Here is a 17,900-nt window from a genome sequence, read left to right on the forward strand (position 1 = left end):
TCTAGTGGCACCAAGACCACTTGGAAATTAATGGGTCTGCTACAGCCTTAGCTCAGAGCCATGTAACTTTTAGCTCATGCAATAGAGGCTCAGGTACTAAGGTTCCGAAGTCTCAGGTTTGTGGGCTACACACACACTCAGTAACACAACTATCCTAAAATGTACCAACAAGGAGGCAAAATTACTTTTGTTGCTTCGTCCTGAACTTTTGTCTTTCCTGACTTTTGTGAAATTAGAAGTACATCATTAATTTAGTCAGTTTTTTGCATTTGATTTCCTTCTCTTTTTTTAAGGGAAAAAATAAAGGTGTAAAAAATAAAGGCTCCCTGTTCTATAACAGACGTCAGCTCGCCAAAGAATAGAACGACGGGCTAAAGGTCTCATCCGAAGCCATTGCAGTCCATGGTAGTCTTTTCATTGACCCCAATGGACTTTGGATCAGACTCTAAGGGCACAGCTTGCACGTTTATGTTGCACAATTCTGATTGTACATGAAAAAACTTCCATTGTTTTCCCATGGAAGCTTAAAGTACGTCAGCTCCATGTGCCATTCATTGACACAGCTTGCCATCCTCTTTCCCCAGAGCAAATCGGCTTGCCCTTGCTTAAAAGCTAATAGGCCCCTAGTGTCCACTTGTGTATTTCACTACCTGTGGTCATATGCTCACTGCATCTTTGAACGTCTGACTGCACATGCTTACTTCTGCATTTTCAAATATTCATAATTTTGTTAGATTCAGTTTTTCCCCCCAAACTTAAAAGCAAATACTGGTCATCGAGCTCTGTTTACATGCCAACTCTTGGAGTTATTCCCACAGAAAAAAGCTGGTCACAGTGGGAAAGTGCACTTTGTCCCCATTTGTCACTAAAAAGTGGCTGAAGCAATTTTGCTCACAGAAAGAAAGAAAAAGCAGGGACCAAGCACAGAAATGTTCAACTCAAAAGGTGAAAGGTTTGAAAAGTTAGGAGAACTATAAAAGAGGAGTTTGTAATGCAAATTGTTTTTCAGCTTTAGGCTCAGTAATTGCCACCAGTCTCACGTAGTAAAGAGGTATATATTATAAATTCGCAATGTTTATTAATATGTCTGCACCCTGATGTTTAATGCAAGGAGGTGTTTTATGGCACTTTGTGACATGTGATATGAATACATACAAAATCTTGCAAAATAACAAGGTTTATTCCGTGTTACAAACTGCCTAAGTAACAAACCTTTCCCCCTCACCTATAGAGTGCACAGCTGTGTGCAGCAGGGTGAAAAAAGAGGTACAAAAATCCCCCTGCACAATAAAGCTTCAGGTCCCTTGTGACAGAGCTGGACCCCACTCAGCTGTTCATTCATAGAATCATAGAATATCAGGGTTGGAAGGGACCCCAGAAGGTCATCTAGTCCAACCCCCTGCTCAAAGCAGGACCAATTCCCAGTTAAATCATCCCAGCCAGGGCTTTGTCAAGCCTGACCTTAAAAACCTCTAAGGAAGGAGATTCCACCACCTCCCTAGGTAACGCATTCCAGTGTTTCACCACCCTCTTAGTGAAAAAGTTTTTCCTAATATCCAATCTAAACCTCCCCCACTGCAACTTGAGACCATTACTCCTCGTTCTGTCATCTGCTACCATTGAGAACAGTCTAGAGCCATCCTCTTTGGAACCCCCTTTCAGGTAGTTGAAAGCAGCTATCAAATCCCCCCTCATTCTTCTCTTCTGCAGGCTAAACAATCCCAGCTCCCTCAGCCTCTCCTCATAACTCATGTGTTCCAGTCCCCTAATCATTTTTGTTGCCCTTCGCTGGACTCTCTCCAATTTATCCACATCCTTCTTGAAGTGTGGGGCCCAAAACTGGACACAGTACTCCAGATGAGGCCTCACCAATGTCGAATAGAGGGGAACGATCACGTCCCTCGATCTGCTCGCTATGCCCCTACTTATACATCCCAAAATGCCATTGGCCTTCTTGGCAACAAGGGCACACTGCTGACTCATATCCAGCTTCTCGTCCACTGTCACCCCTAGGTCCTTTTCCGCAGAACTGCTGCCTAGCCATTCGGTCCCTAGTCTGTAGCTGTGCATTGGGTTCTTCCATCCTAAGTGCAGGACCCTGCACTTATCCTTATTGAACCTCATCAGATTCCTTTTGGCCCAATCTTCCAATTGGTCTAGGTCCTTCTGTATCCTATCCCTCCCCTCCAGCGTATCTACCACTCCTCCCAGTTTAGTAAGGTTGGGTAAGTATTGCAAGTATTGCAAGTTTTGTTATTTGTTTGCCTGGCCTTGACTTCTGAACTTTGTACAGCCAAACACTCCGCTTCAAATCGCTTAATAGAAAATGAGTTACTGACATGCACCATTTTACATGATATCTCAGCACATGAAGTCAGGGCCTTAGTGAGACAATGGCATATTTTACACAATATATGGGGCATTTTATAGAAATAGACTCAAGAAGAAAGATCCTCATCCCCTGCTCCAGCTGCTTTGCATTGGGTAAAAGGGCCAGAGTAGCATAAAGTGACCCTAAAAGCCCTGTATCCAGCGAGGGGAGGATTCCTTTGGTGCAGTTGCTATGGGGGAAAGACAGCTGTAGGGCTGCTTTCCACGGACTCCTTCACAAGCCCTGATGTAGGGAGTGTGCCAGAGGCGGGGCCACAGCATTTTGACCTGAGGAGATCTGGGGCAGTGCTGCAGGCCATGAGGCAGCCTGGGGAGGTGGCCATAACTTAAATGGGTAGGGTGCAAAGGTGGCTTAAAGCTACCTTAGCCCCCACTGCCATTGGTCTATGAGAGGGATTTGAATGAATGACTTCAAGGAGAAAGGTTATCATGGACATTTTTGATGACTACAAAGAACTCAGTCAATAGACAAGACATGTTCGGGGGCATAGCTTATATTTTAGTGTTTGAGAGTGAATTTTACTTTTGGATTCAGTACCTGAGAAGGCCTAGCTCCTGTCCATTTATATCTACCATCTTCAGTACCACCATTTCTTTGTCTGTGTTTGATGAATACCTGGACAACAAACCAGAGAAATCACTTTAATGCCACAACCAACATCATGATCTGTAAATGACTCTGTTATATGCCAAACAAGAAAATGAATTGAGATAATCAGTTTCCAACTGCTATATTTACAAGGCGCTATGGTAAAATGCTGCTGAATTCAGTGACAAAAGTCACATTCTGTATTATATGCTGCCTGCCTGAAGAAAACTGAACTCTCATTTTGCTGTGATATAAAACTATTTTCTACAAAGACTGTAGATATTGCCTTCCATTTTTGTCACCGTCTAACCAAAATTTGAATTTATAACAGTGGCATGTTTTCTAAATGAAACACAGAGGCCAGATTCTCAGTTACTGCTTTTCTGCCCTCAGGAATGGGGAGTGACAAAAATGACTTGTAGGTCCCTTTGGGCATCCCATATTCTGTGGCAATTGCAGGGGTTGGGGGGCAGCCTCCAGTGCAACCTTAGAATAGCCCTGAGCCTCTGTAACTTATGCTCTGCATTTTGAGGCTTCCTATGGACCATGGGTAGCAGAGAACAGATATAGTGTTGTGTGACCCAATGTCCTAGAAACACCACGGGCTGTGAGTGGGGCTGGTTTAGAATCCCTTCCCCAGTCAGGAAGGCCCTCCCCTGGGGGTATTCTCAGGGGCTATTTGATCCCATTTAAGGCCTCTTTACACTGATAGTGGGCCATAAAGGAGGCTTGTGTGACTGAAAATCAGGCCCAGTAAATCTGTTTAATTTCTTAGCTGCCAGTAATTATGCCCAAATGTTTCTTTTAAACATAGTAGTTCTTCCAATCGGAAGAGGGTGTATCTGACCACAATGCTAACCTTGGAATGCTTTATTTAATTTCAAAAACCCAGCATGAGGCCATCTAAGGTAGAAGATTCCCTACACAGAAAGATACCAGAGGTACCAGCACATGTTCTCAGGAGCACAGTAAAAAAGTGAGCATGAGCCACCTGGCGTTGGCTACTATCAGCATAAAATTGCAGTTTTCTGCACTTTATTGTTGCTAAAAACTCCCAGATCCCATCATCCCCTGGTAGGGGGAAAGTTGGGCTCTGAATTTCCCAGGTTAGGGCAATTTCCACATCTGATTTGCCTTTGATGACATACAGAAATGTAGTTTTTCAAACATTTTTTTGACAATAGTTCATGCCTGTTTTTAAGAGCTACAGCTCCCCCCTTCTTCTTCACCTGTTTCTTTCAGACTCTGGATTCTGAAGATAAGAGTAAGGACTTCTGTTGATCTGGCAATTTTCTACCAAACCTTTATTGATAAAAAGTCTTCCTTTTTTCATATTCTGGTGTGCTATATCAATGCTCTGAAAAGCAGAAAGGCAAGGAAAATCAGTACAGTAACAATGAAGAGGTGCTACATGGAAAGCAAGTTTGAGTCTTCTCTGTCTAAGGACCTTACTAAAAGTCCAGACAAGGAAAAATGAATCATTACACCTACAATAGATGATCTGCGGCTATTGCTTGTTGCACTTCTTTTTATATATACATTTGATGTAGTGTTATCCTTTAGAAATTAAAACAGCTAATATCAGTCAAATTTAATTAACATTTTAAGTAATATTAAATCATCTCTTCATAAAGAAATAGTGCAGCATTTTGTTTGCTAACCTGACCAAGTTGGTCATGATAAATCTAAAATATTTCAACAAATAAGATGATGATGTCATGAAACACTAAAACTAATCTCCCCATGACAGTTCTTGGCTACTCCTATACTAATAAATAAAAATATAACACAAAGGTTATCCCTGCTATACATGTTCATACATGTTAGGGAGAAAATTTAACTGAAAACACCTACCTTTATAATCCCATTTACAAGGGCATTAAGGGATGGTTTGATAAGTCCCTTGCTAGTTAGCAAAAAGATAGTATATTGGAAATAGCCTGCAGGTCCTGAATGGGTGTGAGTGCCACTCAATATAACATTGTCTTGTCTGTATAGCTCCCCATATTTACTCTTCAATTTCTTGATTACCTAAAAGGAAGGAGGCAGTAATTACGGAGTGTTTTTCTCTCATGCCTGAAAAGTCAGTCCTTGCATCAAGGCGGTAATAGACATGTATAATCCTGGGTTTCTTTCTTTTTTTATTTTTCTGGTAATAGCATAGTCCTCCTTTCCCATATCCATCCTCCTACCCTCTCCCTGACCCACTAATGACTGAGTAATTGGAAGTGTATCTGACCAGTCAGTGAAGAACCCTTGAAGTTGTTAAATCCAGTAAATAAAGGCTGCTTTGGTTTATTTATAGCCAGTCTTATATATTATTACAAGACATATGAAAATTACATAGAGGATTTCCATTTCTTCCCACCATACACCCTTTCTTGACACTCTCACCAGTTTGATCTTCTAAGAATGTAAATTAGGAACACTTAATTGATGATATTCACCCCACACTAGCTCGCCGGCTACCAAGAAGGCACTACAGGCAAGAAAACAATATGTGCCACTGTGCTTTGGCAACCAAGTGCGCACCACAAACAAGAATAAGTATCATACGTTATCTGGGTGCCTGAGACATCAGAGAGATTAAAATACTCAATTTTAACTTCTGGCTGAAACTAGACTCAACATAATTAAATTACCTGAGGTAGCATAACCTGCACTGAAACATCATCTAGAAGCCACCTATTCTGTTAGCTAAACAGAAAACAATTAAATACATTTTTGATTTACAAATTTTTATTCTAAATAAATTTTCAGAATTTCTGTACACCTGTTAGCACCACTAAGTAGTACTGGAAATCATATATTACAGGGGACTGTCAGGCATGATCTGTTGCTAAGTTTTCCACTAATACAAACATAATAAAAGCCCTCCTTTGTCCATCAGAGAATTGTCAGCTCTTTGGGACAAGGAGTGCCTCTTCCTACATGTTTATATAGCATCTAAAACAATGATGCTGCAAGCCTGATTGGGGTAAGTATGACAATATTTATTTTTATTATTGTTAATAATAATAAACCTAACACAAAAAGGAAAGAGCAATTGATTTTATTCACATACCTCCAGCCTAAGTCTTTGAGACACCATGCCTATGTCAGCACTAACAAACACCACTCTTTTGGAATCATCAGGCTCTGCCACAATGAAAGCTCGACTATATAGACGAGAGAGAATTCCACCAGCCAGCTGGTCTGGATTGGCATAGCCCATCTGCGGCAGAACACAGCATTAGGCCAACCCCACACTGACCAATTTATTGATACATATTTCCACTTGCATATATTTCTCCATGCAAAATCATCACAGGACCCAAATTACAGCTAACCATTAAAAGCAGAATGATATAGGTTATATATTAAGTAGGGCTGTCAAGAGACTAAAAAAATTAATCATGATTAATTGTGCTGTTAATAATAGAACACCATTTATTTAAATATTTTTGGGTGTTTTACACATTTTCAAATATACTGATTTCAATTACAACACAGAATACAAAGTGTTCAGTGCTCACTTTATATTTATTTTATTACAAATATTTGCACTGTAAAAAACAAAAGGTATAGTATTTTTCAATTCACCTAATACAAGGATTGTAGTGCAATCTCTTTATCATGAAAGTTGAATTTACAAATGTAGAATTATGTACCAAAAAAACCTGCATTCAAAAATAAAACAATGTAAAACTTTAGAGCCTACAAGACCAATCAGTCCTACTTCTTGTTCAGCCAATTGCTCAAATAAGTTTGTTTACATTTGCAGAAGATAATGCTGCCTGCTTCTTGTTTACAATGTCACCTGAACATGAGAACAGACATTTTGCATGGCACTGTTGTAACTGGCGTTGCAAGATATTTACATGCCAGATGCGCTAAAGATTCATATGTCCCTTGATGCTTTAACCACCATTCTAGAGGACATGCGTCCATGCTGATGACGTGTTCTACTTGATAACAATCCAAAGCAGTGCAGACCATCGCATGTTCATTTCCATCATCTGAGTCAGGTGCCACTAGCATAAGGTTGATTTTCTTTTTCGGTGATTCGGATTCTGTAGTTTCCACATCAGAGTGTTGCTCTTTTAAAATGAAAGCATGCTGCACACCTTGTCCCTCTCAGATTTTGGAAAGCACTTCAGATTCTTAAATCTTGGGTGGAGTGCTGTAGCTGTCTTCAGAAATTGGTTTTCTTTGCATTTTGTCAAATTTGCAGCAAAAGTGTTCTTAAAATGAACAACATGTGCTGGGTCATCATCCGAGACTGCTAAAACATTAAATATATGGCAGAATGCGGGTAAAACAGAGCAGGACACATACAATTCTCCCCCAAGGAGTTCAGCCACAAATTTAATTAATGCATTATTTTTTTAATGAGCATCATCAGCATGGAAGCATGCCCTCTTTGCAATTGGCTGAACAAGAAGTAGGACTGAGTGGACTTGTAGGCGCTAAAGCAGTGATTCTCAAACTTTTGTACTGGTAACCCCTTTCACATAGCAAGGCTCTGAGTGCGACCCCCCCCCCCTTATGAATTAAAAACACATATAACACCATTATAAATGCTCGAGGCAAAGTGGGGTTTAGGGTGAAAGCTGACAGCTCGTGACCCCGCCCCAAAATAACCTCACGACCCTCTGAGGGGTCCCGACCCCAAGTTTGAGAACCCCTGCTTTAAAGTTTTACATTGTTTTGTTTCTGAGTGCAGTTATGTAACAAAAACTAGATTTGTAAATTGCACTTTCATAATAAAGAGATTGCACTACGATACTCGCATGAGGTGAATTGAAAAATACTATTTCTTTTATCATTTTACAGTGCGAATATTTGTAATAAAAATAATAAAAAGCAAGCACTGTACACTTTGTATTCTGTATTGTAATTGTAATCAATATATTTGAAAAAGTAGAAACACATCCAAACATATTCAATAAATTTCAATTGGTATTCTGTTGTTTAACAGTGCGATTAATTGCGATTAATTTTTTGAGTTAATCACATGAGTTAACTGTGATTAATTGACAGCCCTAATATTAAGTATCCCATAACTCAGGAATCTCAAACTTGAATCACCATGAGGGCCACATGAGGACTAGTACATTGGCCCAAGGGCCGCATCACTGATACCTTTTCATATAAAAGTACAAAAGCCTGCCCTCCCGGCTCCACCCTCACTGCACCACTTCCATGAGGCCCTGCCCCTGCCCACCCCTTCCCCGAAGTTCCTACCCCAACTCCACCCCCTCCCTGCCCCTATTCCACCCCCTTCCCCAAATCCCTGCCCCTGCCCTGCCTCTTCTCCGCCTCCTCCCCAAGCGCGCGGCTCCCCGCTGCTCCTCCCCCTCCCTCCTGGAAAGCACTAAGTTCCTCCAAACAGCTGTTTGGAGGCAGGAAGCACCTGGAGGTAGACAGAGGAGTGGGGTCGCAGCGTGCTGTGGGAGGGGAGCTTGGAGGGGTAAGTTAGAATAGCATACAGTAAAAAAATTATCAATGCATATACACACCCCATGAGTATTACATTTATACAGCGTATATGTTCACCAGCTTTCATGATATAGTTATGTAAGTTTTAAAATAAAAAAAAATATTTCCCATCTGATTTTTCCGTTTTCTGTCTACCAACCATTGAATAAAATTAATATTTGGTGATTCAGTATTTAAATATCTGGGCAGCAAAAAAAAAAAAAATCCTCAAGCAAATTTTCTGAAGAATGGTTCCTTGAGACATTCGTTCTATGCAGATTGACAGACTGAAAACAAAGGGTGATCCTGCCCCATGTAATGTAAATGCAATGTAAAGTTCTATTTGTAAAGAAAACATCCTGTATAGCAGTGCTATACAAGCCATGGGATTTGGTACATGAAAGAATACTAAGATAACATGTTTCACAGATACTTTATTAAGTTCCTGTACATACCAAAGGGACTTCTGCAACTAGTCCAGTGCAGTCAGATCGACCAACACCAATCAGGTAGTTTTTAGGACCATCAGCTGAAGGGATTTGAGTTAATATGAGTGAAAACACGAATGCAATGAACATATCAGAAATGAACAGACACATTTTTCTCACAAAACTGAACAAGGAGGAACTGGTTATGTGGTAAATTTTCTGTTATTTATAACTGCTGTGTATGGTGAGCAGTCCCATTAATATTATGGTTGCCAAATGGCTGTGGGATTTACCATCTTTGAACCTGATATCAAAACTAGCTTCCTGTAGCGTATATGGGGTTTCAGATCCCTGCATTCAGAGCAGGCAACCCATGGTCCTACTTATAGGCTGAAGAAAATTCACAATCATTGTACACTAACCTTTGAAATAAGTCCTCTCAGCTCCATCAATATTCTGTTTGTGTCAACATAGTTCAGTATTACATGCACATAGAGCTTCTGCCAGCTTTTTTAACGGCTGTTGCTGAAAAATATGTTCCAGGCCTACGTATATAGTCCAACTCTCTAACCATAATGGGATAATTTCTTTTTCAATGATGCTTCTTCAATATGCTAAACTTACAGCTTTGCCCTTGACAACTTCTATGATGCAGTTCTGCATTGTCAGGGCAAAACTCTTTTGAATATCAAAACTGAAAATGTGGGGAAAGTGAAAACTAAATTGAATTTAACATCAAAATAAATAACTCAGAGGTTATTCTGCTGATAACATTATTCAATTTCGTATTCATCCTCACAAGAAGTGGATGGGAACCCAGGTAGTTTCATAAAGACCCTAAGATAGGTAGTGGCACGGCAGTCAGTGTTTCACACCTACTGACAGTTGTTTGAATCAGAAAAACAAATCACCAAACTTGTAATAAATAAAGATGAAAAACAGACCATTAAACCCTGGGCCTAGTCAAAACTTAACATTTAATTCTTGGGGTCAGATCCTCACCCCCCACTCCAACTCCTCTACACCAGGTAAAAGAACTGGAGCAGCATAAAGGGGGCCTACAAGCTCCAGAAATGCGGAGGAAGGATTTCTTGATGCAAATACTGAGGGCAACAGCCATAAGGCTGCCCTCCCAGGCCCCCTTTGAAAGACGGAAGGGGTGGTGCTCAGGGTGTGAGGTAGGTTGGCCGGGTAGTGCACTATTTATAGTACTGCAAAGATTTCAGGCACACAGTGGCCCCCATGACAGCTCAAGAAGGGTGCCATAACTTATGCCCGGAGTACTATTTAAATTATGCTGGAGCCCCTTGTAGCCTTTGTAGCAATCAAGGATGAGCAGACTGCAAAGGCTTCTTAAAACCACCGTAGCACATCCTCCCTTTAGGCTCTGAGTGGGCTGCTTTGAGGTGCAAGACACAATCTCACCCTCTGTGTTGTTATCCTTCTACATACAAGGAAGCCTCATATAGAGACTTAGTTAGAACAGGTTGGACACAACAGGGGTGTAACAGTGTGGAAGGTTCTAAGACCTTGGTCAGACAAGCAGTTACTTCTGCTGAGTCATGTTACCAAGTGGGTCCTAGTACCTACAACCCAGGGTATACCTATGTCTATCTACTCAGACTATACAAACAAATTTTTGCTCACCACAAATGTGTATGTGCATAATTGGATGACATATTCAGTTAATTCAAAGATTGATCTTCCTATGAAAAAAATGTAGTTGTAGGAGCCTAAGTTCCCAGTGACCGATGGGCAAGACACTTTTCATTTTATAATTATTATGACTCAGTTGTTAAGCAATATATGGCAGTCAGCATGGTCTAGTGCAGTGGTTTTCAAACTTTTTTCTGGTGACCCAGTTGAAGAAAATTGTTGATGCCCGTGACCCAATGGAGCTGGGATGAGGGGTTTGGGGTGTGATAGGAGCTCAGGGATGGGGCAGGGAGTTGGGGTGCAGGAGTGAGGGCTGCAGGGTGGGGCCAGGAATGAGGGGTTCAGGGTGTGGGAGAGGGCTCTGGGCTGGGGCGGGGGGTTGGGGTGCGGGAGGGGGTCAGGACTCTAAGCTGGGGGTGCAGGCTCTGGGGTGGGGCCAGAGATGAGAGGTTTGGGGTGCAGGAGGGAGCTCTGGGTTTGGGGGGTGCAGACTCTGGAGTGGGGCCAGGGATGAGGGGTTTGGGGTGCAGGAGGGGGCTCCAGGTTGGGGGGGACTCAGGTGCAGCAGTGCAGCAGGGGTGCAGAGGCAGGCTTCCTGCCTATCCTGGCACAGCAGACGGCACTGCACCTCAGAAGCAGTCAGCAGCAGGTCCAGCTCCTAGGTGGAGGCACGCAAGAAGCTCCATGCAGCTTTCGCCTGCAAGCACCACCCCTCCCCCAACTTCCCGGCCAATGGGAGTGCGGAGCCGGTGCACAGGGTGGGGGCAGCACGTGGAGCCCCATGATCCCCCTGCCTAGGAGCCGGACCTGCTGTTGGCTGCTTCCAGGGCCGAGCACGGTGTCAGAACAGGTAGGGACGAGCCTGCCTTAGCCAGGAAGTACCACCAATGGGACTTTCAACGGCCCGGACGGCAGCGCTGACCAAAGCCACTGCAACCCTTACATTCCACGACCCAGTATTGGGTCGCGACCCACAGTTTGAAAACCACTGGTCTAGTGGGGACCGCACTGGATAGAAAGTCAGGCAACAAGGATTTTTTTTTATTCTTGTCTCTGCTGTGTAACTCTGAGCAAGTCACTTCACTTCTCTGTTTCTGTTTCCTCTTCCACGTTAGTCTATCATGCCTGTTTACGCTGTAAAATCCTGAGCGCAGGAAATCTCACTCGCCATGTGTTTATATAGTGCACTGCACAATGGGACCAAATCCTAGCTGATGCCTCTAACTAAACATCAACATAATAGAAATAAGTATCATAAATTCACACACTTCCAGTTAGTTTGTAATAAATTCATTTTCAGCCTTTGTTCATGAAGCTTCATCAAGGCCCAGAAAACGTTCTATATCAAAACAGTTGCATGGCATCTGATAATGGAATCAAAATACCTTTAAGTAACTTGCCGTTATTTTCTGCAGTCCTGCTTTTTTTAGGGGCAAAGAGAAGAATGAGAAGAATCAAAGCAATTATTGTCATCAGCGTGAAGAGGACAATGAGCACCACTTCCAGGCATGAGAAACGGGATTTGCACTTTTCACCCATTGCGGGAACAAAAACTACAGAAAAAAGAAGAGGAAGAAGCTGTAAGAAATTCAAATAGAAGTCAGCACACTGATCCCAGTTCAGTGTGTCCAAAGCAAGTTTAGGCCATGTCCTCCAATGTCACAGCTAACTTCAGATCATACCAAACTCCTTCCCTTTAGGGACCTCCTTGCTCCCTATCTAGGGCACGTTTGGATAGGGAGAACAGCAGATGCAGAGCTATCTCTTCTACCATGTCCTGGGTTTCCCACAAAATGTGCTTGACTTTTAAATAAGCCCTAACTGATTGGAAGCCCTTCAGTAGATGAAAAATCCTCCATTCACAGAATATCTGAGGTTAATATAGCAGCTTATACCCTACAGTGCATATGTCAGAGCACCTCTGAAAACGTACAGAATTCATTGTACAAATGACATTATTAAACTTAGCAAACACAGACTACTCAGCTGGAACTGGACACAGGGCAAAGTTCAAGTGTCATCGTTCAGCAACATATTTTTCCATTTGGAAAACGTCGTGATTGTGATGACATTACAAAGCCCGAAATATGTTTTACCCAGCTCTCCAAAACAATGTGGAGAGACCAACTGAGCAAAATGTTTCAAAAACAGAGGGTTATAATGGAAAATATTTTGCTACTTTAGCTGTTACAACATAATTTATATGCAAAAAGAAAAGGAGGACTTGTGGCACCTTAGAGACTAACCCATTTATTTGAGCATTAGCTCACGAAAGCTTATGCTCAAATAAATGGGTTAGTCTCTAAGGTGCCACAAGTACCCCTTTTCTTTTTGCGAATACAGACTAACACGGCTGCTACTCTGAAACCTATAATTTATATGATTTTTTAAAGTTTACCTGCTGAAATTATCAATATTGAAGATAAAATTTCCTTAGGATGAAAATACTGTATATTATACTCTTGGTTCACATTTTGTATAAAGATTTGCTTCACCAAGTCTTTCAGCCACACCATGATCTTTTATAAATAGTAAATGAAAATCACCGCAGCTTTCTTCCTAGTCAGTGCTGAAAGGAGTGGATAGATTTAACCAACAGTTACCTCAGCTACATGGGTGTTGTCTTTTCTGGGTGTGGACTTTAAAAATGTATCACGTCCTTAACTATATATTTTCCTGGGGTTGCACATGTGCCCTCAGTAATGTTTTCCTTAATGGGAAGTTTTGATTTCCCCCTGCACCTTTAACATTGTTATGCATCCTTATGCTATTTTACTATCATACAGACAATATATCAAACCACACAGATGGAAGGAAGCACAATGCTAAAGCTTGTGCTGTGAATTTTTCAAGTAGACTATAGAAGGACTGGGTAGCACTGCCCATGATGATGGTTGCCTGACCCCTCCCTCTGTTTTCAGTTCCTTATAATTGCCAATCTTTAACCATTTGGGGCTGAACTTTTCCGTGCTGGGTTTCTGCCTAAGGTTGAGTTGTTTTGGAAAGTTTCAGCCAAAACAGGTCAGCTGTTTCCAAGAACAAATCGAGGGAAAAAATAAGTAGGCACTCGAAGGATAAAAGGGGATATCCTCTCCGTAACTAGTTAAAATTTAGTTAAATCCAAAGCTGACTGCAAAGAGTTACAAAGGGGTCTCACAAAACTGTTGCCTGGGGCAACAAAATGGCAGATGAAATTCAATGTTGATCAATGCAAAGTCACGCACATTGGTAAACATAATCCCAGCCACACATGCAGTATGATGGGGTCTAAATTAGCTGTTACCACTCAAGAAAGATCTTGAAGTCACTGTGGATGTTCTCTGAAAACATCTGCTCAATGTGCAGCAGCAGTCAAAAAAGCTAACAAACGTTAGGAACCACTAGGAAAGAGATAGATAATAAGGCAGACAATATTATAATGCCACTATATAAATATGTGTTACACCCACACCTTGAATACTGCATACAGTTATGGTCACACACACTCCCACCATCTCAAAAAAATATTAGAATTGGAAAAATTTAGAGAAGGGCAACAAAAAATGAGGAAAGGTTAAAAAGACTGGGACTGTTCAGCTTAGAAAAGAGACAACTAGAGGGGTTGGGGATATGCTAGAGGTCTATGAAATCATGACTAATATAGAGAAAGTGAATCAGAATGTGTTATTTACCCCTTGACCATGTCCCCCCTCAGTCTTCTATTCTCCAGACTAAACAAACACATTTTCTCTATCTTTCCTCATAGCTCAGATTTTTCTAGACCTTTATTCATTTTGTTGCTCTATTCTGAACTTTCTCTAATTTATCCATATCTTTCCTGAAATGTGGCTCCCTGAACTGGACACAATACTCTAGTTGAGGTCTAATCAGTGCAGTGTAGAGAAAAATAATTACTTCTCGTGTCTTGCTTACAACGCTCCTGCTAATACATCCCAGAATGATGCTTTTTTTTTTTTTTTTGGCAACAGAGTCACACTGTTGACGCATATTTTACATGTGATCCACTCTGACCCCCAGATCCCTTTCTGCAGTACTCCTTCGTAGGCAGTCATTTCCCATTTTGTATGTGTGCAACTGATTGTTCCTTCTTAAGTGGAGTACTTTGCATTTGTCCTTATTGAATTTCATCCCATTTACTTCAGACCATTTCTCCAATTTGTCCAGATTATTTTGAATATGTCCCTGTGCTATTGTATAAGAACATAAGAATGGCCATACTGGGTCAGACCAAATGTCCATCTAGCCCAGTGTCCTATCTTCCAACAGTGGCCAATGCCACGTGTCCCAGAGGGAATGAACAGAACAGGTAATCATCAAGTGATCCATTCCATGTTGCCCATTCCCTAGCTTCTGGCAAACAGAGGCTAGGGACACCTAGTGTGTATAGGTTTCATGATTACAAATGTTATTATATTTTACTCTAAATACAGAGGTTGTTCTCTACAAAAGAAGTCTATAGCCTCATCTTATGCCATTTTTCTAATTTACAGAGGTGATATATACACAGTCAAAACAACTGATTGAAAGGAGTTAAACTCTTTGGAAAAGGTGTCACGTGGTTTTAAAAGATGTCAGTTATAAATAACATTAAAAAAGTCTGTGTGTCAAACCAATTTGCTACATAAAATATTTTTGTTTGTTTCACCCTCCAATTCCATGGTACTACAAACCCAGCAAACTATATTGAATCAGTGCTTCACAGCCTAATTGTATTAAGGGGTGGGGAGGCTAATCATGCATTTTTCAAGGTGGCTAGAAGCAAAGTGCCAAAACAAAACCACCAGCAACAAAAGTATTTGCTAAATAGAAATGACTAAACTTCAAAACAGAGAATCTTACCTTAGAGTATATAATTGATTAAAGATTTCAGAATTCTGGAAACTCAAATAATCCCTTAGTAAAATGTGCAGCTTTTCTATCCCACTTCTCTTTGTTCATGAACTTCTAGCTGTCTGAAGGAAAGTCAGGTTATTCTTATAGTAACATGAAAGCTTTCTAGATTTATTGCAATTATTATTATTATTACCCCTATGAGTCAGTGACAGTACAAGATAAGAAGCTCATACATCAATAATATTAGGAGCTGTAAAATATATTTTTTAGCATGAGGCAAGTTTAAGAAATGTCTATCAAAAACATCATTTTATGAAAGTTCAGTTTATAAATTCTTCTATATTGACCACGACATGAAGGCCAAGCACAACCTCAGTACGTCCATGGTTTGTCAAAACACTGATATTTTAATCTTTGCATTATTATTGGGCCAAGGCTGCCAAGTTCAGAAGTTCAGTTCTAAGAGTGACTATCTCTGTACAATATAAACAGCAATATCAAGGGCTCATTCTTCCATGGCGCTACAAAAGCTTATTTGGAAATAACACATATCTTATCACCTTAATAGCTGTTATTAACAATGAAATAATAGATTCTAAAAGTACTATAAACCTTACCTTGTAATCCAACCTTAGTACTTTATTAAATGGCAACAAACTTCATGGCCATAGAGTTCAGTTTGCTGGCTAATAGCTTGTGCCCTTCCAGAACATCAAGATCAGCAAAACTCAAACACAAGAAAATTAGGCTGGTTTAAATGTTTCAGTCAGGGGAGTGAAAAATCCAGCCCCCCCCCCCCCAGCAGTATAGTTAAGATGACCTAAATACCCATGTAGATAGCGCTAAGTCGACAGAAGAATTCTTTTGTTGACCTAGCCACTGTCTTCTGGGGAGGTGGATCACCTACACTGACAGAAGAACAGCTCCCATCAGCATAGGTAGTGTCTACACTGAAGCAATACAGTGGTGCAGCTGTGCCATTATAGCATTTGAAACGTAGATGAGCCCATAGAGTTAAGGCCAGAGCAGAGCTGGTGCTCCATAATTGTTTATGAAATTAGATGGAGAATGGAAGGAATTGGCACTCCACATCTATCAGCAGCATAGCAGGCCCCGAGAGGTATGAAGTGGCCCAGTCAATGAATTGTTCTCAGCTGAAATAGATTAATACAGCCTGAAACAATAGCTATTAGATGTGTGAACTCCTTTGTTCATGTCAGTGGGTGTTCCCTTCCTACCCCCAACCGCCGTGTCGGAGAATTTCTGATATATGTCAAACACACCCATTCTCAGCTCTTCACCCCAGTGTCAGCAGTGTGTTCTTGGTGCATGCTCTGAGCATGCCAGTTCTATGCTCCTATCCCCACCCAGAGGCGCAGGTCTCCCCAGATTCTGGCTCACATGGGGAGAGGGAGACAGGCTCAGACCCCTTTCCCCCAGAAAAGCAAGCCCCTGAGAACCTGGCTCATGTGAAGGGGCAGGGAGGGGGTTCACACCCCACGGATGCACTGGGTGCCCTCAGATTATGGCACACGCATTGGAGGGGAACATGGACTAATAGGTGCCCTTGCCCCTATTCTTCCACAGTCCCCATCACCCAGCCCCATGTTTCCTTTCCCTGTGTCCCACCTGACCAACCTCCTCCCTTCTCACTCCCCAAGTCCTCATCCTCTCCCCATCATCTAATCCTGCAACCCCTCTCCCACATTCCCATCCACTCTTTCACCCTAATTACCCTTGTCTCCCAGTGAGCATTTGCTTGTGTGGTTTATCATCTGTTCAGAAAATCGTTTCAGTACCTCCTGAATATTCTGCTGTATTCAGATTACATTTCCTCAAAATTAAAAAAAAAAAAGAAAAAAAACTTTTATAAAGGCAGATTGGACCAACGTGACTGCCTCATTAACTTGAGATTTCTGCCCTGGGTTGGATTAGGACTCAGAGTCCTAGAATAGTGCTCAGATCTACCCAGCTCCTGCAATGTTGAGGTAGCTTTCCAGAAAGTTAGCTTATGTGCACAGCATAATCCATTAGCCACCCAAGTAGGCCTATGAACCTGTGTGCGCGTAGCTGGACAAAAAAATCTTGCTCAAATAACATTTTAATTTGATTATCCCCAAAGGGCTAGTGCGGGCTATACATTCTGTTGGGTTTCTTCTTCATATGGCTGATGTAGAACAACAACTACACTTTTACATTCAGATGGGTAACCAGATAATTGGGGTAACCATTGAGCACTGGAGACCCTGGTGCAACGATCTGAGCCCTGGTCAGGTCAGTACCTGTGAGCAAAATATGTTGTCAAAATGTGTCAACTTTAAGAAAAGCTTCCGCCCCCCCGAGGACTGTATCTTGGAAACTGTTTTGTCAAGTGGACCCAAAATTGGGTCACTAACAGCACCCCACACCTACAAGAAGTACACCAAATTTCAAGGCAATATGATTAACCAAATTAATTTTAGATTACTTTGAACAGTTGAGCTTTAAATAGAAATCTGGTCTTAAATATATCAGAGCTGTCACTCTGATTTATTGATGCAACA

The 17,900-nt window shown here is 41.5% G+C and overlaps 1 protein-coding gene across 1 annotated transcript in view; it reads right to left on the reverse strand.

Annotated features, from left to right (window-relative positions):
* Positions 1 to 17,900, reverse strand: part of LOC311524279 (putative neutral ceramidase C) — a 57,908-nt gene that overhangs the window by 21,338 nt on the left and 18,670 nt on the right. Inside the window, exons 2-8 of the mRNA XM_084635223.1 lie at positions 15,364 to 15,472; positions 11,910 to 12,077; positions 8,896 to 8,969; positions 6,045 to 6,194; positions 4,835 to 5,011; positions 4,210 to 4,337; positions 2,930 to 3,007 (exon numbers count right to left, since the gene is read on the reverse strand). Coding sequence (XP_084491349.1) covers positions 2,930 to 3,007; positions 4,210 to 4,337; positions 4,835 to 5,011; positions 6,045 to 6,194; positions 8,896 to 8,969; positions 11,910 to 12,063 — 761 coding nt within the window. The 5' untranslated portion in view covers positions 12,064 to 12,077; positions 15,364 to 15,472. The remainder of the gene's footprint in view (positions 1 to 2,929; positions 3,008 to 4,209; positions 4,338 to 4,834; positions 5,012 to 6,044; positions 6,195 to 8,895; positions 8,970 to 11,909; positions 12,078 to 15,363; positions 15,473 to 17,900) is intronic.

This window comes from Lepidochelys olivacea (genome assembly GCF_965140295.1).
Source record: "Lepidochelys olivacea isolate rLepOli2 genome assembly, chromosome: 7".
Taxonomy (NCBI): domain Eukaryota; kingdom Metazoa; phylum Chordata; order Testudines; family Cheloniidae; genus Lepidochelys; species Lepidochelys olivacea.